This window comes from Scyliorhinus torazame, chromosome 5 (assembly GCF_047496885.1).
Source record: "Scyliorhinus torazame isolate Kashiwa2021f chromosome 5, sScyTor2.1, whole genome shotgun sequence".
NCBI classification, from domain to species: Eukaryota; Metazoa; Chordata; class Chondrichthyes; order Carcharhiniformes; family Scyliorhinidae; genus Scyliorhinus; species Scyliorhinus torazame.
The window spans coordinates 173,634,775-173,659,828 of NC_092711.1; the positions used below are offsets into that span (position 1 = coordinate 173,634,775).

Below are 25,054 nucleotides of genomic sequence, written 5' to 3' on the forward strand. Positions count from 1 at the left end.
GGAAAAGCACAGGGACACACACGCACACCCATGTGAGACTGTTACAGAGCACTGACTATGCAAACAGCTTTAACCAGTGACACAGCCTGAAAAAATACTTCACCATTCTGAGTAGGGAGAGACTGTACAGGTGTTCTGTGTGTGGAAGAGGCTTCAACTGATCATCCAACGTGGTGAGACGCAAAATGACCCGGACCATGGGGAAACCATGGAAATGTGAGGATTGTGGGAAGGGATTCAGAGCCCCGTGCGAGCTGGAAAGGCATCAACGCAGTCACACTGGAGAGTGGCCTTTCACCTGCTCTCAGTGTGAAAAGGGATTCGCTGACATTGGCAGCCTGCGGAAACATGAACGAGTTCACACTGGGGAGAGGCCGTTCACCTGCTCTGACTGTGGGAAGGGATTCATTCAGTTATCCAGCCTGCAGATCCACCAGCGAGTTCACACTGGAGAGAGGCCTTTCACCTGCTCTCAGTGTGAAAAGGGATTCCCTGACATTGGCACCCTGCGGAAACACGAACGAGTTCACACTGGAGAGAGGCCATTCACCTGCCCTCAGTGTGAAAAGGGATTCAATAACATTAGCAACCTACGGAGACACGAACGAGTTCACACTGGAGAGAGGCCATTCACCTGCTCTCAGTGCGAAAAGGGATTCACTGACATTAGCAACCTGCGGAACCACAAACGAGTTCACACTGGAGAGAGGCCATTCACCTGCTCTGACTGTGGGAAGGGATTCCCTCGGTTATCCAACCTGCAGAGACACCAGCGAGTTCACACCGGGGAGAAACCGTTCATCTGCAGTGTGTGTGATATGGGATTCACTCAATTATCCAGCCTGCTGAAACACAATGTCACTCACACCAAGAGCAGGCCCTTTAAATGCTCTGACTGCAGGAAGGGTTTCAAAAGCTCTCAGCGACTGATGTCCCACCAGCGCGTTCACTCTGAGGAGAGACCGTTCAGCTGCTCTCACTGCACAAAGAGGTTTAGAACCTCATCCAACCTGATGAAACACGAGCGAAATCACACTGGGGAGAGCCCGTTCACCTCTCCGACTGGGAAAAGATTCACTCGGTCATCACTTGTTGAGCCAAAATGTCACTCACAGCAATGAGAGACCCTTTAAATGCTCCGATTGTGGGAGTGGGTTTAAAAGCTCTCAGGTATTGATGTCCCACCAGCGCATTCACACTGAGGAGAGACCGTTCAGCTGCTCTCACTGCACAAAGAGGTTTAGAACATCAGCCACACTGCGGAGACACCAGCGAGTTCACACTGGAAAGAAGCCATTCACCTGCTCTCACTGTGGGGAGGGATTCACTCAGTCGTCCAACATCCTGAGACACCAAAGGGTTCACAAGTGATGATAAGTTAGATTCTGCTGCTATTCCTGCTGTTAATCACATCCAGGGCAGAACCTGGAGCGGGTGGATGGGTTTGCCTCCTCTTCAACTCCCTCCCCGGGCCTACTTTCTGGTGTGGCCGGCCCCTGAACACCGACTCCATCTTGAGTCGGGGCGGCGTGCTAAAGAAGTCCCCCATGCATGCACAGGATGGCACGGCCCAACTGCGCATGCACAGGATTCAGCTGGCCCAACTGCACGTGCATGCGGCGTGAACTGCTCCAGCGCCGTGCTGGCCCCTATGGGGGCCAGAATCGTACGTAACCGGGCCCGGTTTGCGACGGCGTTCACGATGGCGCGAACTCTTGTGCCCAATATTGGAGAATCGCCCCCAAGATGTTCTGCATTAACCTTGCTTGTTGCTGAGGTTTTGCTACATTTTGTAAATGTTTGTGTTGCTAAGGCTGCAATACTTTTTCATTACTACATGTATTTGTAGAACAATGGTTTATTCATTACGAGGGCTTTTATACAACTTTTCTTGAAACAGTGTTAGATTCTGACACATATTAAGTTGCTGTACAGCAATTCTCATATTTTATCTGAAACAATGACTTTGCCTTGTGGATGTTCCATTTTCTGTCTGTATGTATACTGAATTTAAGAATTATACTGCATTCATTCTTCAAGGTACCAATAAATCAGTGAATCTATATTTTATGTAAATATGTGATAATTCCTTTACTGCGATTGTATCATTACACATTTTATTGTAAGTTCCCATTCAACTGCAGACAACTTGTTCCTCATAGCTTGACAGTTTCCTTCTGAGACAGAACCATGTAACCACCAAAGCCTATCTTCATCTAAACTTGCATTCTTTAGGGGTTTCAAACAGAAACAGGAGCTATCTGTCATCTACCTTCCAAAACACCCTTTTACTCTGTGATCCTTGTGAAATTTGAAGCCAAGTATTTGCCACAAGCCTCAAGAGCATCAGCCCACTGGAGGCAAAGTCGTGAGACCGGCCAGTCCAGCAGAAAGAAACCCTCCCCATTAACCAACTGACAGAATGAACACAATGCTGTTCTGGGTGTAATTGAGAGTAGCAACAATAACAGCAGAATCCAACCCCTGTAATCACTTGTGACCTTGTTGGTGTCTCAGCAGGTACAAGGAAACACAGAATCCCTTCCCACATTGAGTGCAGGTGAATGCTCACTCCCCGGGGTGAACTGGCTGATGTCTCCGCAGGGTGGATAAATGTCTGAATCCCTTCCCACACTGAGAGCAGTTCAATGGCCTCTCCCCAGTGTGAACCCTCTGGTGTGTCTGCAGGGTGAATGACTAACTGAATCCTTTCCCACACTGAGAGCAGCTGAATGGCCTCTCCCAGTGTGAATGCACCGATGAGCTTCCAGTGCAGATGGGGCTTTGAATCTCTTCCCACAGTCCTGGCATTTCCACTGTTTCTCCATGTTTTGGGTCTCCTTGTGTCTCTCCAGGTTAGACAATTGAAGCCTTACCCATACAGAGAACACGTGTACAGTCCCTCCCCTCTGTGAAGCTCTGTAACTGGTTGAAGCTCTTTCCACAGTCAGTGCTCTGGAAAACTCTCACTCGGGTGCGTGTGACCCAAAGAATCAAGTGACTGTCAGATCAAGATGTGATGTTTGGGATTTCTGTCTGTAATTCCTCCTTTTCTAATGTCCTGGAAAAACAATTTACAAAATACATCACTGTCAGTACAGGATAGAAACTCAGAACAGACAGTTCTAGTTTCTCTGGAACATTCTTTCCCCTCTCATTCCCCAAAAGCTGTAAATCTCCATCCCACACACTCTCCCTCCATTCTCACTCAGCTGTATTTAATATTAACCCTCCCAATTCTCCTGAAGGTGCTGATTCAGGCTGATTGACAGATCCCTGCTCACTGCTTCGTGTCCTGGACACAGATCATAACAAATAGGAACTGCAGTTTGGCCCATTAAACTTGCTCAACCCTTTATTTGTCGAATGAGGAATGGTTGAGGACTCTGGGTCTGTACTCGTTGGAGTTTAGAAGGATCAGGGGGGATCTTATTGAAACTTACAGGATACTGCGAGGCCTGGATAGAGTGGACATGGAGAAGATGTTTCCACTTGTAGGAAAAACTAGAACCAGAGGACACAATCTCAGACTAAAGGGAGGATCCTTTAAAACAAATGTGAGGAGGATTTTTTTCCGCCAGAGGTTGGTGAGTCTGTGGAACTCTTTGCCGCATTTGAGTTTTCCTCATTTGGGAAGGCCCACGTGCCTCGGACACTAACGACATGGCAGGTAGGGACAAGCACCGCCATCAAGGTAGCGGATTTAATTGGATATTATCGACCAAGGCCAAATCACTGCGTGTCTTTAAGACAGAGATAGATAGGTTCTTGATTAATAAGGGGATCAGAGGTTATGGGGAGAAGGCAGGAGAATGGGGATGAGAAAATATCAGCCATGATTGAATGGCGGAGCAGACTCGATTGGCCGAGTGGCCTAATTTGGCTCTTATGTCTTATTAGTGTCACAAGTGGACTTACATTAACGCTGAAATGAAGTTACTGTGAAAATTAAGGCTGAACCTATCCAACCTTGGCTCCCTTACACAATTGAAATCCCCACCACCCCCTCCCATAATCAGCTGGTGAGAATCCAAATCCTAGATTTGACCATTTTGAAGGCAGTGCTGGATAGATTCTTGATAAGCAAGGGAGTGAAAGGTTATCGGGGGGTTGGGAATGTGGAGTTGAGGTTACAATCAGATCAGCTGTGAACTTATTGAGGGGAGCCTGCTCCACAGTTTGGTTGTGGGATGCAGAATGTATTGATCCCATAACCCGACTCATTCCACTTCCCTTTCTCTTTCCTCTTTTTGGAGGTCATATTTGGCTGATCCCACATGCTATTTACACTTCTGAACCTTTTGGTGTTTGCTGCTACACAAAATTGGGCTGCCCTAAAATTCGGCCTCTTCAGTGAACCTCTGAGCACCTGGGACAAAACTGAATAGAACTGACCCCCCCTAAAATTCGGCCGGTTAAGAAAGCCTCAATCATTGTATTAAGTTGATCTTTTCTCTACACCTTGCTATAGCTGTAACATTATATTCTGCAGTCTCCACTTCCTTCCCTATTTACGGTATGCATTGTTTGTACTGCATGCAAGAAACAATACTTTTCACTGTATCCTAATACATGTGACAATAATACATCAAATCAAATCAAAAAAAGTACATCATCATCAAAACATATACACAAGGGCAGGCAAAGAATTATGCAGTCAATAGGAAAGACAATCTGGCGGGTGTCTATTCTGCACTGGTTCCCTGCTCACTGAAGGGATTTGGTTCTTCTTGACCTTGGATGTCCTCTTCGGGGCTTCAGAAGATGTCTCTCCCCTGGAAGGTGTTATAGTCTCTTTTGCAGACAGAAGATTAGGAGCAGCAAGGGGATCTTCAGCAATCTCGGTTTCTGCGGATTGACCAGAAGTCGCAGTCACATGATCAGATAGTATGGATGGCGGTTCATCCTGAGGTAGTCCTAGCACACATGGTACTGGCACATTGATGGGTGTCACTAACAACTGATCTGTGTCGTCTCTACACTCGCTCATCTTCAGTTTGCACAGTGTGGGAGACAGGGCCAGTTTCAGACAACACAGTTACAGGGACCCTCTTCTCGCTGGTGGTGCAGCTGCACACCAAAATCTGCTCTCCTTGTTCAAAAAAGCATCGGTCCTTGAAGGTTTTCAGTGCATCTTCAAGGACTGGACAAACCTTTCGGCTGAACCATTTGTGGATGGGTGGTGAGGTGCTGATTTTATGTGTTGGATACCACTCATCATTAGATAGTTCTCAAACTCCTGAGCTGTGAATTGTGGACTGTTATCACTCACAATTTGTTCTGGTTTCCCAAATCTGGTGTGAAAATCACATCGGGATTTTTGATGGTTTGTTCCGCAGTTGTTGATTTCATTAGGACCACCTCAGGCAATTTGGAATGTGTATCTATGACAACCATCAACATGTGCCCCTCGTATGGCCCTGCAAAGTCAATGTGTAACACCATGGTTGAAGTCTCCCTGCTGCCAATGAAGGAAAACATTTTGTGGCCCAAAATCGTTAAGGGCCTGTGGGCTGTTAGCAATGTGAAGTGACGACCACAGAGATATTGGTGAAATCTTCTCGCACCATAAATAATACTCAGTGCCTCCTTCTCCAACTGGGCATAATCTGATTCAGCACTTGTTAATGTATGTGACAAAAGCTATTGGCCTTTCTTCCCCTGAAGGTGGTATGTGTGACACCACCATCCCAACACCGTACGGCGAGACATCATTGGTAAGTTGTGGTGGTAACTTTGGGTTGAAATGGACCAACACTCCTGAATTCTTCAGTGTTTCTTTAACTGATTGATGTGCTTTTTCACACTCTGCTGTCCATTGCTATGCTTGTTTGATGCACAACTAATTAGGTCATGGTTTAAGCAGGGTTGCTCGCTTTGAATCAAATTTCTCATATTGGTTAATTAACCCGAGGAATGATCTTAACTGTGTTACATTCATTGGTCATGGATCCTCCATGATAGCCTCCATCTTCTTAGCTGCCTTCTCTTAGAATGGTGAGCAAATGTGGATATTCAGCCTCAACATTCATTTGCAAATAAGCCTGCAATAGGTCGATTTTACTGAATTTCTGTCCTCCTGCTAGGCCGGTGAACAAAGCCTCAATCAACAGTAGCAGGTATTGATCCGCACATAAAACCAGATTGATGGTAGTTTTAAAATCTCCGTAAATGCGTATAGTTCCGTCCTGCTTCATTACAGGCACAATAGAGGCTGCACAACCACGAGCGGTGATGAGTTGACTAGTAGTTAATTAACACACTAATCTTCAAATAACACATTTGGTTAATATAAGATCCGATGGTTCAAAAAGACAACTTGTGGAAAACAATAGCTTTCTTTCTTACTAATTCAGCAATGAGCCTTATTCTTGACACAGACTTTGACAGAAAATGATGTCATGCAGTTTAATAAAATTAGGAAATATTCTTTGTTCAAATAATGTCTGGTGGCCCTGCTGTTTCTTGGAACATTTAGGTGCAATGTTATTTTTAAAAATACATACATCTATGTTAGCTTCCTTGACCTTGTTATTTATGACAGTGAATACGTTATTAAAGTGATTGATTTTTAAAACTAAAATTGATCACCGAAGACCTACAGCCAGTTTGCTAAATTACAACGGTGATTACACTTCATTGGCTGTGAAACATTTTAGAACGTCCTGTGCAAAATGTTAAATTGTCCAGGAATTAGATTTATTACACTCCATTCCTTCATCAAGATGATTAATAAAAATTCAATCTTCAATTTCTGTGATACCCATATATTTGACACCATTTTGAAAACTCTTGTGAAAATCCAAACACAGTGTCCTGAATGATTTGATTAAAAACACAGCGAGTTGTTGTGATTTGGAATGTGCGCCTGAAAACAGCACAAGAAGCAGTTTCAACTGTTGTCTTTCAAAAGGGAACTGGACAGATTCTTGAACGGAAAATTGCAGGGTGATGGTTTTAATTGGATAGCTTGGCCAAAGCATGAGCCGGTTGGGCAGAATGGCCTCCTGTGCACTCTGAGCTTCGTTTGCAGTTAAACCGAGTGGTAATGAGCTGGAACCCATTTCCTATGAGGCCGGGAGAAGCCTGGATGACAGGATGGTTATAAATGGAATTTGGATCAGTACTTTAGGGAAATAAACCTGCAGGGATATCGGGATAGAACGGGGAAATAGAACTGACTGGTTTGCTCTACACAGAGCCAGCATGGCCTGGTCCCGAGTGGCTCCACTCTCTGCCCTCATAAACCTACACACTAAAGAGAGAAATTTCATCAGCTCCAGTCTCTCCAATTGAAAGCAGAAGCGCATCTGAATCCAACCATTGTCATCACTTGTGAACTCGTGGTGTGTCAGCAGGTGGCGTGAGTGAGTCAATCCCTTCCCACACTCCGTGCAGGTGAACAGGCTCTCCCCGGTGTGAACTCGCCGATGTCTCAGAATGCCGGACGACATTTTAAATCTCTTTGCGCAGTGAGAGCAGCTAAACGGTTTGTCCTCGGCGTGAATACGCTGGTGGACCCTCAGACTGCAGCATTTTTGAAGCCATTCCCACATTCCGAGCATTTAAAGGGTCTTTCATTAGTGTGAGTGACCTGGTGTACAAGCAGGCTGGATGACTGAGTGAATCACTGCTTATACATGGAGCAGGTGAATGGCCCCTCCCCAGTGTGAACTCGCTGGTGTCCGCAGGGCCGGTGCATCACTGAATCACTTCCCGCACTCAGAGCAGATGGATGGCCTCCCCCAGTGTGTACCCGCTGATGTGTCACTAAGTTGGAAGAATTCCTAAATCTCTTCCCACAACTGGAGCAGGTGACTGGCCTCTCACCGGTGTGAACTCGCTTGTGTATCTGTAGATAAGTTGACCGATTGAAATCTTTTCCACACTCAATGCAGGTGAAGAGCCTCTCCACAGTATGAACTCGTCAGTGTGTCGGTAAGTTGGATGAATGACTGATTACTTCCCACATTCAGGACAGGTGAACGGCCTTCCCCCAGTGTGACTACGGCAAAGAATCTCCAGCTTAGATGGGGCTGTGAATCCCTTCCCACATAGAGAGCAGGTGAACGGCCTCTCTCCGGTGTGAATGCGATGATCCGTTTCCAGCACAGATGGAGATCTGAAACCCTTCCCAGCCACCACATTTACACGCTTTCTTCATGATGTGGATGCATTTGTGACTGCAGGTTGGACAATCAGCTCAAATGTCATCCACACACACAACACATGTACGGTCTTTCCCCGCTGTGAAGAATGTGATAAATTTCTTCTGCTTTTTAATTAGTTAAAGCTCTTTCCACAGTCAGTGCACTGGAACACTCTCACTCGGGTGTGTGTGTCTTGGTGCTTTTCCAGCCACACTGATGATTAAAATCTTTTGAAGCAGACAGAACAGAAAACATTTCTCCTTCCCGCTTCAAAGGCCGATGATATTCCGTTCTCAAGGAAACGAGTGGATCTATCAGATTGAGACATGATATTTGAGATTTCTGTCTGTAATTCTTCCTCTTCTAATATCCTGGAAAAACAATATACGAAAGTTATCACTTTCAGAACAGGATAGAGATTCAGAACAGACAATTCTAGTTTCTCTGGAACATTCTTTCCTCTCTCATTTCCCAAAAGCTGTAAATCTCTATCCCACAAACTCTCCTTCCATTCTTACTCTACTGTATCTAATATTCACCCTTCCAATTCTCCTGAAGGTGCTGATTCAGGCTGAGTGACAGATCCCTGCTCACTGCTTCCTGTCCTGGACACAGAAACATGAAAATTTAAATGCAGGCTGCCAGACAGATATATGTCTATATTACTGGACTAAAAATCATAAAATCTACTGTGCAGAAGGAGGCCATTCGGCCCATCGAGTTTGCACCGGCCCTTACATAGAGCACCCTACTCAAGCCCACGTCTCTACCCTGTCCCCGTAACTGCCACCCAGTAACCCCCACTTAATCTTTTTAGACACTAAGGGCAATTTAGCATGGCCAATCCACCTAACCCAAACGGCTGCATGGTACCACAGTTGTTAGTACAATTGCTTCCCCGCTCCAGAGTCCCAGGTTCGATTCCTGACTTGGGTCACTGTCTGTGCAGAGTCTGCATGTTCTCCCCGTGTCTGCATGGGTTTCCTCCGGGTGCTCTGGTTTCCTCCCACAGTCCAAAGATGTGCAGGTTAGGTGGATTGGCCATGAGAAATTGCCCTTAGTGTCCAAAAAGGGTTGATGCGGTGACTGGGTTACGGGGATAGGGTGGAGGAGTGGGCTTAGCTAGGGTGCCCTTTCCAAGGGCCGATGCAGACTCAATGGGCCAAATGGCCTCCTTCTGCACTGAAAATTCTATGATTCTGCATCTTTGGATTGTGGGAGGAAACCCACGCAGACACGGGGAGAACGTGCAGACACCGCACAGACAGCAACCCAAGCTGGCAATCGAATCTGGGACCCTGGAGCTGTGAAGCAACTGTACTAACCACTATGCTACCGGGTTGCCCCTAAAAAATGTGTTCTGCCTCTAAAAATTTGGTTAACATACAGACTTGATTCCTTTTCTTCCCTTTCAATTGCTGCAAATCACCAATTGAAGGTCAGAATAAGAAAATGAATGGAAAGGAGAGGAAATAAAGTATTTTACTCACAGATGTTGGAGACACAAGTAGGCTTCAGTCTGTGTGAAGGTAAATCTTCGTTCAAACAAAGCCCGCACTCTGATTGGCTGGAGGACTAGAGTTCCATTGGTTGCCGACTGCCTGAAAATGATGTCACGTGGTGCTGGAAGAACTTTTGATTCAAGGAACGCGGACAATTTAGCCAATGGGATTAGCACAATCCTGCACATGCGCAGCTGCCACTCTCCCTTGGACATGCAGTCCCGGGCTGCCCGCCCGTGAGGCGGATAGAGTGGTTTACCCAGCGTGGGGCATTGTGGGAGGCCCGGCCGCCATTGCTGACCCGGAGCCCAGTCTCCTGGATTGGAATGAAAAGCGTCACTCTGACACAACGTACATATGGCTGGTCACTGTATTTGATTGTGACGCCCCCCTTAGCAAAACAGTTTATTAACTTCAGGTGTAAAGATTTAGATACCTAGATGACATATTGGGAAGGGCAATGTGTGAATGTGAAACTGAACCCGAGACTCAGCACCTTTAGGGGAGGAGAATTGGGGAAAAGCAAAATAACATAGTGGGATGAATTCGTGTCACACTCAATAGGGAGTGTGTGGGTGACAGAGATTTATTGATTAAGAGGGAGAAGGTTTCTGCTGTTGTTGTTGCTGTTCAGGACCAAACCTTATTCATTTGAAAGGTTGGGGCTCGTTTTTGCTGATTTTAGAGACCACTGTAACTGGGCTGTAGTTTAATGCTCTGGATTTAAGTCTAATGAACCAGATTTGCATTGAACTCCCTGTATCATGTCCTTGATGTGGGATAGTTGGAACTCTAATTTGCTGGGTTAACAGTGTATCTTTAAGAACTGCTGTTTGTGTCCTCTCCTTATTCATTCAGGGACTCCCAGCTGAAATTATTTTACAAAACAGTTCACGTTCAGCATCGCACCCAAACAAATCCCAGGTGTGGATTTGACAATTCCAAGTCTGAAATGTTTCATTGATTGAAATGACATAGAATAGATATTGAAGAAACATGCCATTCGGTTCACCTGGTATGTTATGGCTTTGATACTTCACACATGGTTCCTCCCAGTCTTACTCATGTTCACTGTCAGTCAGGGATCAGTGGGTTACACTCCTACCTCTGAGTTCCAAGGTTCTGGGCTCATGCCCCCATTCAGGACTGGAGAACTACACTCAGGGCTTACACTGCAGTGCTATACTGAGGTAGTGCTGCTGTGTTGCTGTTACCATCCTTCAGATGAGATGTTAGTGAGGCCCAGTTTACCTGCTTGGTTAGATTTAAAAGACCTCATGTTATTTTTGAGACGAGCAGGGGAATTGTCCCGGTGTTCTGGTCAATATTTATCCCTCAATCACGAATAACAGCACAAAAACAAATCTTCTGCTCATTATCACACTGCTCTTTCTGAGGTTTTGTTAATTGTCGGTAGGTTGTAGGAAGGTACAGAAATTAGTGTGAAAAATGTGCAGATGGAATATAAGGCAGGAGGAATAGAGAAGCAGTATCCTATTTAAATGGAGAGAGATTACAATACTCAGTGTTACAGAGGGATCTGGGTGTCCTGGTATAGGAATCACAAAAAGTTGGTGTGCAGGTACAGCAAGTGATTAGAAAAGCAACTGGAATATTAGCGTTTCTCACAAGGGGAAATAGAAGCTACAGCTGTGCAGGGCCTTGGTTAGACCACATCTGGAATATTGTGCACTGCATCTTCTCCTTGTTTGAAAAACAAAGATATAATTGTGTTAGCTGCAGTTCAGAAAAAAATCACGCGACTCATTCCTGGGATGAGGGGCTTCTCTTATGAAGAAAGGTTGAACATGTTGGGCGGACTTTAGATGAAGGAGAGGTGATCTTAATGAAACATTTACAACCCTGAGGGGATTTGATAGGGTAGAAATCAGGAGGATGTTTCCAATTTTGGGAGTGACTAGAACCAGGGGACACCGTTTATCAATATGGGGTCCACCATTCAGACGGAGATTGGGGAGAATATTTTTCTCTCAAAGGGTCTTTAGTCTGTGGAATTCTCTTCCCCAGAGAGCAATGGGGGCCGGGTCATTGAATATATTCAGGGCAAAGTTGGACATATTATTAACAGAGGAGACAAGGGTTATGGGGGTGGAACAGGAAAGTGGAGTTGAGATCACAACCAGATGAGCCATGATCTTATAGAATGGGGCAGCAGGCTCGAAGGGCTGACTGGCCTACTCCTGTTCCTATGTTCCTATCCGGTTGTGCCTAAATTTGCTGCCACGTTTCCTACATCACAACAGTGACTAAACCTCAGAAAGTACATAATTGGCAGCAAAATGCATCGAGAATTCCAGTGGCTCTGAAAGGTGTTATATAAATTCAAGTCTTTTTTTTCATCTGCAAATCCCTCTGTTCCTTTCTCTTTCATGGACTTATCCAGCTTCTCCTTAAAGTCACGCACACATTGACACTCAAATTGATAAAGGAACTAAAGGCGACATGAAGGAAACCTGTTTTACAGAGCGATGGGTGAGGATCTGTAAGGTTCTGATGAGAGTATGGTGGAGGCAGATTCAATCGCCGTTTTCAAGAGAGAATTGGGTAAATGCTATGAAGGGAAATAATTTGCAGGGTTATGGAGGAAAGGCAAGGGAGTGGCGCTAGCTGAGCCGCTCTTCCTGAGAGGTGACAGACACAATGGGCTGAATGGTCTCCTTCTGTGCTGTGAGCATTCTGTGATTCTATGCTGCAAATAGTGGGATCTCCATGATCCATCAGGAAGTTATGGAATCGGGAGAATCGAGAGTCCCTCAAGTGTTGCCCCTCCCTGTCTGGATCAGGTTAGATGCATAGCCATCAGACAACATCCTTCTCCCTCTCCAACTACGAATCTCTGTCCCCCACAAACCACATTAATCACTTTGAACTTGAACAGAAGGAGCTATCTGGCAGAAGGGAAACCAAATTCAAGGAGACCCAGCAGAGTGGTGTTGAAATCACACAATGAGATAGGAGATGAATCAATCTTGCTGCCGATGGTACAGAATGTCCAGCAGAGGCAGTGTAGATGGAGCCAGATGTCCAATCTGGGCCAGAGCCTTGTATGTGATGCTGCTGGATCAATGTTAAAACGGCAGACTGAGACTGTGCAGTACAGCAAGGCAATATTACTGGTTTCACAAACCAGAGGCCATGTCACATCACCCTCACTCTCCACACTACGTTTGACAAAGCACCTATAGTCCTCATCCGGTGCCCCCGAGATAGTTGAATGTCTCAGCCATTGTGAATAGAAAGGCAGGCTGTGGGGCTCTTTGGCTCAGCAGACAAGCAGAATCCTGTTGAATAGCCTGGATGTGAAATGTAAATGGCTTTTGTACAGTTCTCTTTGAATTTTGTCTGTGTGGCCCACAATGTGTCTTCGGGGGTCTTCAGGGATAACGAGGTGCAAGTTTTCTATCTACTACCAGGTCGCTCCTTTTGTTTGAGAGCATCTCTCTTAAACAGACATAGATTCAGTCATTTTTGTGTCTTTGTCCAGTGACCATGTCTCTACACAGGCTGTGATCGTAGTCCCTCAACATGTCACACAATCTTATCAAAACGTCACAGGGGGTGTCTGCCTCATGAGCTCAGCGTATCTCTCCCTTTATGCACATATGTCAGGCGGCATCTCGGATTTTATGTGCTAGATTCTCCACTGTCGGGATTCTCTGTTCCTCCAGCAGCACATCCACTCCCAGGGATTCTCCAATGGCGTGGGGCTGCCCACAATGGGAAGTCCCATTGGCCAGCTGGCAGGACAGAGAATCCCGCTGCCGGCGGGGGCGCCGCACCATAAAACTGGTGCAGCGGGACAGAGAATCCCACCCATGGTTTTCCTTTTAAGGTTCAGAGGTAATTGATCAAAATATTGTCAAGAAAAAGGCAACTTATTCATCTCATCTACACGTCCCTGAATCTCACTGGAATATAGGTGGACACCAGATTGATACATTCCAGTTAACTACACCCAAGGTGAGTTATTCTAATTCCTTTACTGTCCAGGACAATCAAATATTCCCATCTGATCCCAGGTATTAGCATATTCTGTTTGTTTATTCTTTATTGTCGATGTCAGGCTGGGGTTGTTCACCTTGGAACAGAGGGGGATGAGGGGAGATTTGATAGAGGTGGACAAGGTTATGACAGGTTTAGGTCAGGTGGATAAAGAAAAGCTGTTCCCATTAGCTGATGGGACAAAGATAGGGCCGGGGGGAGGGGGGGGGGGGGCACAGATTTTAGGATTTGGGTAAGTGATACAGGGGGATGTGAGGGAGAATATTTTTACACAGCGAGTAGTAATGACCTGGAACTCACTGCCCACGAGGGTGGAGGAATTGGAGATAACAACCAATTTCAAAATGAAATTGATGGGCACTAGAAGGAAATAAACTTGCAGGGGAACGGGGACATCGAGGGGGAATGGGACGGACTGGATTGTTCTACAGATTCAGCATGGACTCCAGTTACTGAATGGACCATGTTGAAGGTAACTTTGTGACATTGAACCCGAATCTGTGCAGCTGTTGATCAAAACGAACAACATTTTCATCAAATATTTCTGACTCCTGACCAATGGGAAAAGTCAGTGATGTGGAGATGCCGGCGTTGGACTGGGGTGAGCACAGTAAGAAGTTTTACAACACCAGGTTAAAGTCCAACAGGTTTGTTTCGATGTCACTAGCTTTCGGAGCGCTGCTCCTTCCTCAGGTAAATGAAGAGGTATGTTCCAGAAACATATATATAGACAGATTCAAAGATGCCAGACAATGCTTGGAATGCGAGCATTAGCAGGTGATTAAATCTTTACAGATCCAGAGATGGGGTAACCCCAGGTTAAAGAGGTGTGAATTGTGTCAAGCCAGGACAGTTGGTAGGATTTCGCAGTCCAGATGGTGGGGGATGAATGTAATGCAACATGAATCCCAGGTCCCGGTTGAGGCCGCACTCATGTGTGCGGAACTTGGCTATAAGTTTCTGCTCGGCGATTCTGCGTTGTCGCGGGTCCTGAAGGCCGCCTTGGAGAACGCTTACCCGGAGATCAGAGGCTGAATGCCCTTGACTGCTGAAGTGTTCCCCTACTGGGAGGGAACATTCCTGCCTGGTGATTGTCGCGCGATGTCCGTTCATTCGTTGTCGCAGCAACTGCATGGTCTCGCCAATGTACCACGCTTCGGGACATCCTTTCCTGCAGCGTATGAGGTAGACAACGTTGGCCGAGTTGCACGAGTAAGTACCGCGTACCTGGTGGGTGGTGTTCTCACGTGTAATGGTGGTATCCATGTCGATGATCTGGCACGCCTTGCAGAGATTGCCGTGGCAGGGTTGTGTGGTGTCGTGGTCACTGTTCTGAAGGGTGGCATCTTTGAATCTGTCTCTATATAAGTTTCTGGAACATACCTCTTCATTCACCTGAGGAAGGAGCAGCGCTCCGAAAGCTAGTGACATCAAAATAAACCTGTTGGACTTTAACCTGGTGTTGTAAGACTTCTTAATGGGAAAAGTGTTACCAGCTTCCCCACAACAAATTGAACCAATCAGCTTGAAGCGTCTTCGAACGATGAACTAAAACTTGTATCAAACAGAGTGTCCTGGAACAGCTGGTACTCTGACCCCTTCCTGACCTTCACACCAGTTTTGTTTATTCTTAAAGCTACAGTACAGTATCTGACACGAAAAGAGACATGCCACTGAAGAAATTTTGTCACCGAGCTTACGTACAGTACAACTAATTAATCACACAAACGTGTTAATGAGGTGATGTCTAACTGATACTGATGGCTGACTCCAACTATTCTCCATGGAATCACTTTTCTTTTTAGTGACTACAATGCATTGACATCACCAAACCTAAACACGTAGAGCTTTCATACTCATCGATCCTCAAACAGGCTGAATGTGCCCCGGTGCCCAAAGTGGGGAGTCACAGGAACAGGGTACAGAGGAGCCAAAGAGAAACTATTTGGGTCCAGAACATTGTGAACATCCTTTTACTCTGATTGTCTTTGATCCTCAAGTCATTTTCTGCTTCTTTTTTTTAAAAACCATGTTCGGTTTCATTAATAAACTTGTATCAGGAAAAATATTTGATTTTTCTGGACTTTTCATGATTAGATTGATGCACTTTAGGAAAGTGGGTGAGGGGTTGACAGGCTCTTTAACAGAAAGTGAGACCCTCTGAGGTAATTGGCAAAGGAGCCAGAGGGGGAGATGAGATTTTATTTTATTTTTTGACACAGCGAGTTGTTCTGATCTGCCTGAAAGCAGATTCAATTGTATATTACCAAAGAGTAAATACTTGAATGGGAAGAATTTGCAGGGCTGTGGGGAAAGGGCAGAGCAGTTGGATGAATGGCAGAGTCCTTTCAAAGAGATAGCAGAGGCACAATGGGCTGAATGGACTCCTCCTGCAGCCTGTGAATCTGAGCCTCCTGTTTTTGTGCAGATTAAAAGGGACAGATTTCATTGCAGCCTCTTCCCTATATATGTATTTAAAGAGATGGGTTTCTCTTTAGCTCTGAGTGACCGATATAACAATCAGTTGGAGGCCCATATGCCAGTCAGTCCTCCAGCACCTTCCTGTCTCTATTAGTGCAACGCCCATGGCAGTTTCCCAACAGGGGCACAGGCCCCATTATTCTCAGCTAAACCGGGCAGGAGATACAGAAGTCTGAGAACACGCACAAAGACTCAAAAACAGCTTCTTCCCCGCTGTTACCAGACTCCGAAATGTCCCTCTTCTGGACTGACCTCAGTAACACAATACCCTGTATGCTTCATCCGATGCCGGTGCTTATGTAGTTACATTGTATACCTTGTGTTGCCCTATTATGTATTTTCTTTTCTTCCCATGTACTTAATGATCTGTTGAGCTGCTCGCAAAAAAATACTTTTCACTGTACCTCGGTACACGTGACAATAAACAAATCCAATCCAATCCAATTCAGCCCACATCTCCGTCTCCTGCCTGTCATTGACATGACCAATACACAGACAAGTGCCCGAGGTTCAATGGGAAGTTAAAACTTGTGTCTCGAAATCAACACGTCAACATTTGTCAGTCAAACATGTTATTTATACTGGGATTTTTATTAGATTTAGGCACTGGAGGCAAAGGGTGGGGATTTTAAAGGGTAACTTTCCCTTTCTAACTTTGTATTGTCGAAAGCGTGAGCCATGGCTCAGTGGGCAGCTCTCTCACCTCTGAGTCAGAAGGTCCCAGTCAGGGACCTGTGGACAAAAAACAGTTCCAACATTCATCATTCCAGCACGGAGGGAGTGCTGCACTGTCAGAACAGCATTCTTTCAAATAAGATGTTTAACTGAGGCCCTGTCTGCCCATCTCAGGTGGGTGTAAAAGTGCCCACAGCCACTATTTTGAAGAAGAGCAGGGAAGTTACCCCAATGTCCCGGTCAATATTTATCCCTCAATCAACATCACTAAAACCAGATCATCTGCTCATTGTGACATTGCTGTGTGTGGGATCTTGCTGTGTGTAAATTGGCTGCAGTATTTCCTACATTACAACAATGACTACACTTCAAAAGTATTTCATTGGCTGTAAGCACTTTGGGACGTCCTGTGGTTGTGAAAGGTGCTATACAAATGCAAGTTTTTAAATTGAAGGTTTCTGTTATCTGATGTTGTTATCTGGAACTTAATTGATTTCAGCCACCCCCAACTTACCATTTAATAAAGTCACTTTGGTTCAGACAATACTTTAACCAATTAAGACAAAATCAGAATTCTCTGGGTAGCAAATTAAAAAATAACTTTATTAGATGAAAATGTTTACTGAACAACTTTCAGACATTGACTTTTACAACTTCATGTGGGTGATCAGTCTGTAGAAGCATAACCCTCTCTGGCTCCTTCTTTGACAGTAATTCTTGTAGAATTCAGCCTCGGGAGTCTGGCTCCTACATTGACAGTTATTTCCTTGGAACTCGCCCTCGGGAGTCTTCAGTACTTGGCCAGCAAGAAAGACCTTCAGAACCTCTACTTTTATCCCTAAAGTGACCATTACCTCACGTCAGAGTTGGGCCTGTTGTAACATGACAATTGGTCAATTTGGTCACTAGATTAATTTAATTGGATCCTAATTACTGACACCACCTTCTCTCATTATCTCAGACAGGAATACAATAGAACTGTTTCATACTATCCCTTTATCTGATTCTATACAATCCCTTATTCAGACAGTTTCAAATGTTGAGGCTAATCAGAGCTTGAAGGTCTCTCTTGTCAGTACATTTATCCTCATTGCACTTTCTTTGTACACAGCATTTAACCTTTGACATTTTTACAACAAATGAGAATCAGGGCACGATCTAATGGCCACGATGGGCAAGGCGCGAATCCAAGGGCGCCAGTTACATCACAGAAGAGTCCGAAACTGGGCACCAAGCGGCAATCGGTTTCCGATCTAACCGGCCTATTCCCATTGGCCAGATTAAGGCCAATCTCCAACCCGTTAACGGGAAGGACCCCCTATCTAAAGGCTGCACTTGATTTAAGCGACTCCCCAGTCGGTCACATGGACGCCAAGTATTGACCCACACAGACATGGGCCAGGCATCACAGTACCTGAACAGTCCCGCGTCATTGGAGACCCCCCCGAGTGGTCAGGGATAGGGGAGGGTGGTCCCCCGGCCCAGCCCCTGGAACGTGTGCACCTTGGCACTGCCAGACTGGCACCTTGGCACCGCAAACCTGGGTATTTCACACTCTGCCCATTTATGAAGATCACTCTAAGACTGAGTCTTGATTTTGTACAACAACCATGTCTTTCTCTCCATTTCAAATCCCCTGTGAAAATCCAAACACAGTGTATCGTAAATTATGAGATTTAAAACAGAACGAGTTGTTGGGATTCACTGCCTGACAATGGTGCAGGACGTAAATTCAACTGTAACTTTCAAAAGGGAACTGGACAGATTCTGTAGAAAAAGAAACTTGCAGAGCGATGGGACTAATTAGCTACCTCACTCAATGAGCTAGCATGGGAACGATGGACAGAATGGCCTCTTTCTGTTTTCTCGGAGACTCGTTTGCATTTGGAGAAAGTGGGAAATACCTGGAAGCCACTTCCTACGAGGGGGGGTAGAAGCAGAGATGTTGGAATGTTTCCAAAGGGAAATTCGATGGGCTTTTGAGGGAAATAAACTGACAGGAATATGGGGATAGAACGGGGCAATGGCTTGAACTACAGAGATCTACAAGTTGTGAATCTTTGGAATTCTCTACCCCAGAGGGCTGTGGGAGCTCAGTCATTGAGAGTGTTTAAAGCAGAGACTGACAGATTTCTAAATCCCAATAACACAAAGGGATATGGGGATAGTGTGGGGAAAAGGCATTGAAGTGGATGATCAGCCATGATTGTATTGAATGGTGGAGCAGGCTCGACGGGCTGAATGGCCAACTCCTGCTCCTCTGTTCCAATGATACAAAGATAGGTAGGAAAGTAAATTGTGAAGAGGACATAAGGAGGTTAAAAAGGCATATGTTAAATGAGTGTAATAAGATCTGCCAAATGGGGAACGTGGGAAAATGTGTGATTGTCCATGTTGGCCAGAAGAATAAAAAAGCTTATTATCTAAATGGTGAGAGATTGCAGAGCTCTGAGACTCAGAGGGATCTGGGTGTCCAAGAGCATGAATCACAGAAGGCGAGTATACAGGTACAGCAAGTAATTAGGAAAGCTAATAGAATGTTATTGTTTATTGTGAGGGGAATTGAATACAAAAGTAGGGAGGTTATGCTTCAGTTATACAGGACATTGGTGAGACCACATCTGGAGCACTGTGTACAGTATTGCTCTCATTTAAAGAATGATGTAAATGTGTTGGAAGCAGTTCAGAGAAGGTTTACTGGTCTCATACCTGGAATTGGAGGCTGGTCTTATGAGGAATGATTGGACAGGCTGGGCTTGTATCCGATGGAGTTTAGGTGACTTGATTGAACCGTATAAGATCCTGAGGGGCCTTGACAGGGTGGATGCGGAAAGGGTGTTTCCTCTTGTGGGAGAATCTAGAAATTGGAGTCACGTCAAAAGTAATAACTTGCCCATTTAAGGCTCATTTTTCTCTCAGAGGGTTGGGAGGCTTTGGAACTCTCTTCCTCAAAGGGCAGTGGAAGCAGAGTCTTTGAATATTTTTAAGGCAGAGCTGGATAGATTCTTGAAAAGCAAGGGGGTGAAAGTTTATCAGGGGTAGGTGGGAATAAGACCACACTAAGACCATAAGGAATAGGAGTAGGCCATTCGGCCCTTCCAGCCTGCTCCACCTTTCAATAGAATCATATCTGAAACCAACATTCCTCACGTTCACTTTCCTGCCCTTTCCCCGTAATCCTCGGTTCCCTGACTGATCAAGAATCTATCTCAGCTGGGCAACACAATGGCACAGTGGGTAGCACTGCTGCCTCACGGCACCGAGATCCCAAGTTCGATCCTGGCTCTGGGTCACTGTCCGTGTGGAGTTTGCCCATTCTCCCCGTGTTTGCATGGGTTTTGCCCCCACAACCCAAAGATGTGCAGGGTAGGTGGATTGGCCATGCTAAATTGCCCCTTAATTGGAAAAAAATGAATTGGCCACTCTAAATTTATATTAGAAGTAAAGAATTTTTTTTTTTACAAAAAGAATCAATCTCAGCCTTAAATATACACAAGGACTCTGCCCTCACAACTCTCAGTTCCAAAGACTTTCAGAAGAAATTCTTCCTCATTTCAGTCTTAAATCGGCTCTTCTTTGTTCTGAGCGATTTCTTCTGGTCCTAGACTCTCCCAAGAGGGGAATCATCCACTCAGCATCCCTCCATACCTGGGATCATCCTAGTGAAACTTCTCCAAACATCCTCCAATAAAATAATATCTTTCCTTAAATAAGGGGACCAAAACTGCTCTCAGTTCTCCAGATGTGGTCTCACCAGCACCTTGTACAGCTGCAGCAAGACTTCCCGACTCTTATACTCCAACCCCCTTGGAATCAGGGCCAACATTCCATTAGCCTTCCTGATTACCTGCTGCACCTGTCTGCTAGCTTTCTGTGTTTCGTGTACAAGTTCCCCCAAGTCCCTTTGTGTTGCAGCTTTCTGCAGTTTTTCTCCAGTTAAATAATACTGTTCTTTTGTTCTCCCTTCCAAAATGAACTTCACATTTTTCCACGTTATGCTCCATGTGGCAACATTTTGTCCACTTGCTTAACCTCTCAATATCTCTTTGCAAACTGTTTGTATCCCCCTCGCAACTTGCCTTTCCACCTATTTTTGTGTTGGCTCCAAATGTGGGCACAGTACGTTCACTTCCTTCCTCCAAGTCATTAATATAAATTGTACACAGTTACGGTCCCAGCACTGATCCCTGTAGAACCCCACTGGTTACAGGTCACCAACCTGAAAAAGAACCCCTTATCCCCACTCGCTGTTTTCTGCTCATTAGCCAATTCTCTATCCAGGCCAACAACATGGGTTCTTATCTCATGACTTAACGTTTTGTGAGGTACCTTGTCAAAGGCCTTCTGGAAGGTTAAATACAACACATCTACTGGTCCCCCTCTATCCACTCTGGTTGAGACTTCCTCGAAACACTCTGATAAATTAGTCAGACACGGTTTCCCTTTCACAAAGCCATGCTGACTCTGCTTGATTAGATTATGATTTTCTCAATGTGCTGCTATTACTTCCTAATAATTGATTCCAACATTTTTTTCAACAATAAATGTTAGGCTGATCGTCGTATAGTGTCTCGTTTTTGCCTCCCTCCCATTCTGAATCGGCGGGTTGTCACATTGGCAGTTTTCCAATCCTCTGGTACTTCTCCAGAATCCAAGGATGTTTGGAACATTACAATCAATGCATCCACTATCTCTGTAGACATTTCTTTTAGGATCCGAGGATGCAGCCATCCAGGGGACATATCTTATCCCCATCGGTTTGTCCAATACAACTTCTCCAGTGATGGCATTTAATTGCTCCCTCCGTATTCTTTCGTATTATTGGAATATTCGATTTATCTTCCACCATAAAGGCTCATGCAAAATATCTGTTTAACTCCTCTGCCATTTCCTTGTTCCCCATAACTGACACAGTGGCATGGAGGCACATGGTGGTTAGCACTGTTGCTTCACAGCTCCAGGGACCTGGGTTCAATTCCCGGCTTGGGTCACTGTCTGTGAGGAGTTTGCACGTTCCCCCCAAATTGCGTGGGTTTCCTCCGGGTGCTCCGGTTTCCTCCCACAAGTCCCAAAAGACGTGCTTGTTAGGTGAATTGGACATTCTGAATTCTCCCTCTGTATACCCGAACAGGTGCCGGAGTGTGGCGACTAGGGGATTTTCACAGTAACTTCATTGCAGTGTTAATGTAAGTCTACTTGTGACAATAATAAAGATGATTATAATAAAGAATATTATTACGCTCTCCCAAGATTTATTTTCTAAGGGGCCTCTTTGGAGTTGAGGTGTCAATCAGATCAGCCGGGAACTTATTGAATGGTGGAGCAGGCTCGAGGGGCCAAGTGACCTACTCCTGTTCCTAATTTGTGTGTTATCACATCCTTTGTAGTAGATTGTAGCATTTTCCCTCCTACTGATGTCAGGCTAATGGGTCTGTGGTTCCCCGTTTTCTCTCTCCCTCCTTTAATAGTGAGGTGACATTTACCACCTTCCAATCTGCATGAACCATTCCAGAATCTATAGAATTTTGAAAGATGATCACCAATGTATCCACTATCTCTACAGCCACCTCTTTCAACACTCTGGGATGGAGAGCATCAGCTTTTGGGGATTTATTAACTTACAACAAATTTCTCCAGTATTACTTTTTCACTAATACTAATATCTTTCAGTTCCTCGTGCTCACTGGTTCTCTGGTGTTTTTCGGACAATTTCTGTATCTTCCTCCATGAAGACAACACACATTGTTTAGTTTCTCTGCCATTTCCTTATTCCCCATTATAAACTCTGTGCCTGGAATGGACCCACATTGGTCTTTGCTAATCTTTTCCTTTTCACATTCCTATAGGAGCTTTTCCAGTCAGTTTTTATGTTTATCCCCAGTTTGCTCTTATATTCTATTTTCTCTTTATCAGTTTCTTGGTCCTCCTTTGCTGAATTCGAAAACAAGTTCCCAATCCTCAGGCTCACTATTATTTGGGCCACTTTATGAGTCTCCTCCATTGATCTAATAGAATCTTTAACTTTTCTTGTTAGCCACGATAGCTTCATTTTGCTGTTTAATTTTTGCTTCTTAAAGGAATCTATATTTTATGTAAATAAAATGGGAGTGGTTGCCTGTCTATTGTCTATCGTCATACAAAGAACAACAAAGAACAAAGGACAGTACAGCACAGGAACAGGCCCTTCGGCCCACTAAGCCTGCTCGGATCATGATGTCTGACTAAACTAAAACGTTTTGTGCTTCCAGGGTCTGTATCTGTCTATTCCCATCCTATTCATTTATTCGTCAAGATGCCTCTTAAACGTCACTATCATACCTGCTTCCACCACTTCCTCCGGCAGCGAGTTCCAGGCACTCACCACCCTCTGTGTAAAAAGCTTCCCTCGCACATCTCCTCTAAACTTTGCCCCTCGCACCTTAAACCTATGTCACCTGGTAATTAACTTTTCCAACCTGGGAAAAAGCTTCTGACTATCCACTCTGTCCATGCCAGTCATAATTTTGTGAACTTTTATCAGGTCATCCCTCAACCTCTGTCGCTTGAGAGAAAACAATCCGAATTTATCGAACCTCTCCTCATAGCTAATACCCTCCAGGCCAGTCAACATCCTGGTAAACCTCCTCTGTACTCTCTCCAAAGCCTCCACATCCTTTTGGTAATGTGCTGACCAGAATTGTACGCAATATTCCACATGTGGCCTAACTAAGGTTCTGTACAGCTGCAGCTGACTTGCCAATTTTTACACTCAATGCCCCGACCAATGAAGACAAGCATGCCGTCTGCCTTCTTAGCTCCTTATCCACCTGCATTGCCACTTTCAGTGATATGTTTATTGTAATTTCCCAATCTACCACAGCCAACTTGCCCGTCATACCATGACAGTTTCCTTCTGCGAGAAACACCCAGATAAATTAGGCAAAAGAACCCTGTGACCACCATAGCCCATCTTAATGGCAACATGGCTGCTTTGGGAACTAAATATCTTTCAACGTGCAAACACCTTTTCATTCTGTGCTCCTCGTCAAACTTGGAACCAGGTAATCGCAACGAGGCTCAAAAATGGTCAGCCCACCGGAGGCAGAGGTGTTAGACCGGCCAGTCCAGCAGAAAGAAACCCTCCAATCATCACCATTCACCAGATGTCAGAATGAACAAAATGCAGTCCTGGATGTCAGTGAGAGCAGAAACAATAACAACGGAGCCAACATCTGTAATTTATTCTGAACCTGTTGGAGTCACAACAGGTGTGATGAATCACAAACCCCTCCCCACATTGAGAGCAGATGAATGGTCTCTCCCCAGAATTAACTTGCTATTGTCTCCGTAGTTGGGATGGATCATTGAATGTCTCCCCTGCTCAGAGCAGGTGAATGGCTTCTTCCAGGTGTGAACTCACTCGTGTTCCCGCAGGGTGTTGGATATCTGAATTTCTTCTCTCACTAAGAACAGGTTAACACCTTCTCCCCAGTGTGAACTCGCTGGTGTATCCGCAGGCTGGATAACTGAGTGAATCCCTTCTCACACAGAGAGCAGGTGAACGGCCTCTCCCCAGTGTGAACTCGCTGATGTATCCGCAGGCTCGATGAAGTAGCGAATCCTTTCTCACACTGAGAGCAGGCGAACGGCCTCTCCCCTGTGTGAACTCGCTGATGTATCCACAGGCTCGATGAAGTAGTGAATCCCTTCTCACACTGAGAGCAGATGAACGGCTTCTCCCCAGTGTGAACTCGCTGGTGTGTCTGCAGGCTGGATAACTGAGCGAATCCCTTCTCACACAGAGAGCAGCTGAATGGTCTCTCCCCAGTGTGAACTCGCTGATGTATCCGCAGGCTCGATGAAGTAGTGAATCCCTTCTCACACTGAGAGCAGATGAACGGCCTCTCCCCTGTGTGAACTCGCTGATGTATCCACAGGCTCGATGAAGTAGTGAATCCCTTCTCACACTGAGAGCAGGTGAACGGCCTCTCCCCAGTGTGAACTCGCTGGTGTGTCCACAGGTCGGATAATTGAGTGAATCCCTTCCCACACACAGAGCAAGTGAATGGCCTCTCCCCAGTGTGAATGCGTCGATGAATTTCCAGGTGAGATGGGGCCCTGAATCCCTTCCCACAGTCCCCACATTTCCACGGTTTCTCCAGGGTGCGGGTGTCCTCATGTTTCTCCAGGTTTGTCGATCAGCTGAAGCCTCGTCCACACACAGGGCATGTGTACAGTCTCTCC

The 25,054-nt window shown here is 45.4% G+C and overlaps 1 protein-coding gene across 1 annotated transcript; it reads left to right on the forward strand.

The window, feature by feature from the left end:
- Positions 1–290: 290 nt before the first annotated feature.
- Positions 291–2,063, forward strand: LOC140418050 (uncharacterized; the record flags this gene model as incomplete). Its single annotated transcript, XM_072501477.1, has 1 exon — positions 291–2,063. A coding segment is annotated over one exon (831 nt), but the record flags the coding sequence as incomplete, so codon positions are not given.
- Between the last annotated feature and the right edge of the window lie 22,991 nt (positions 2,064–25,054).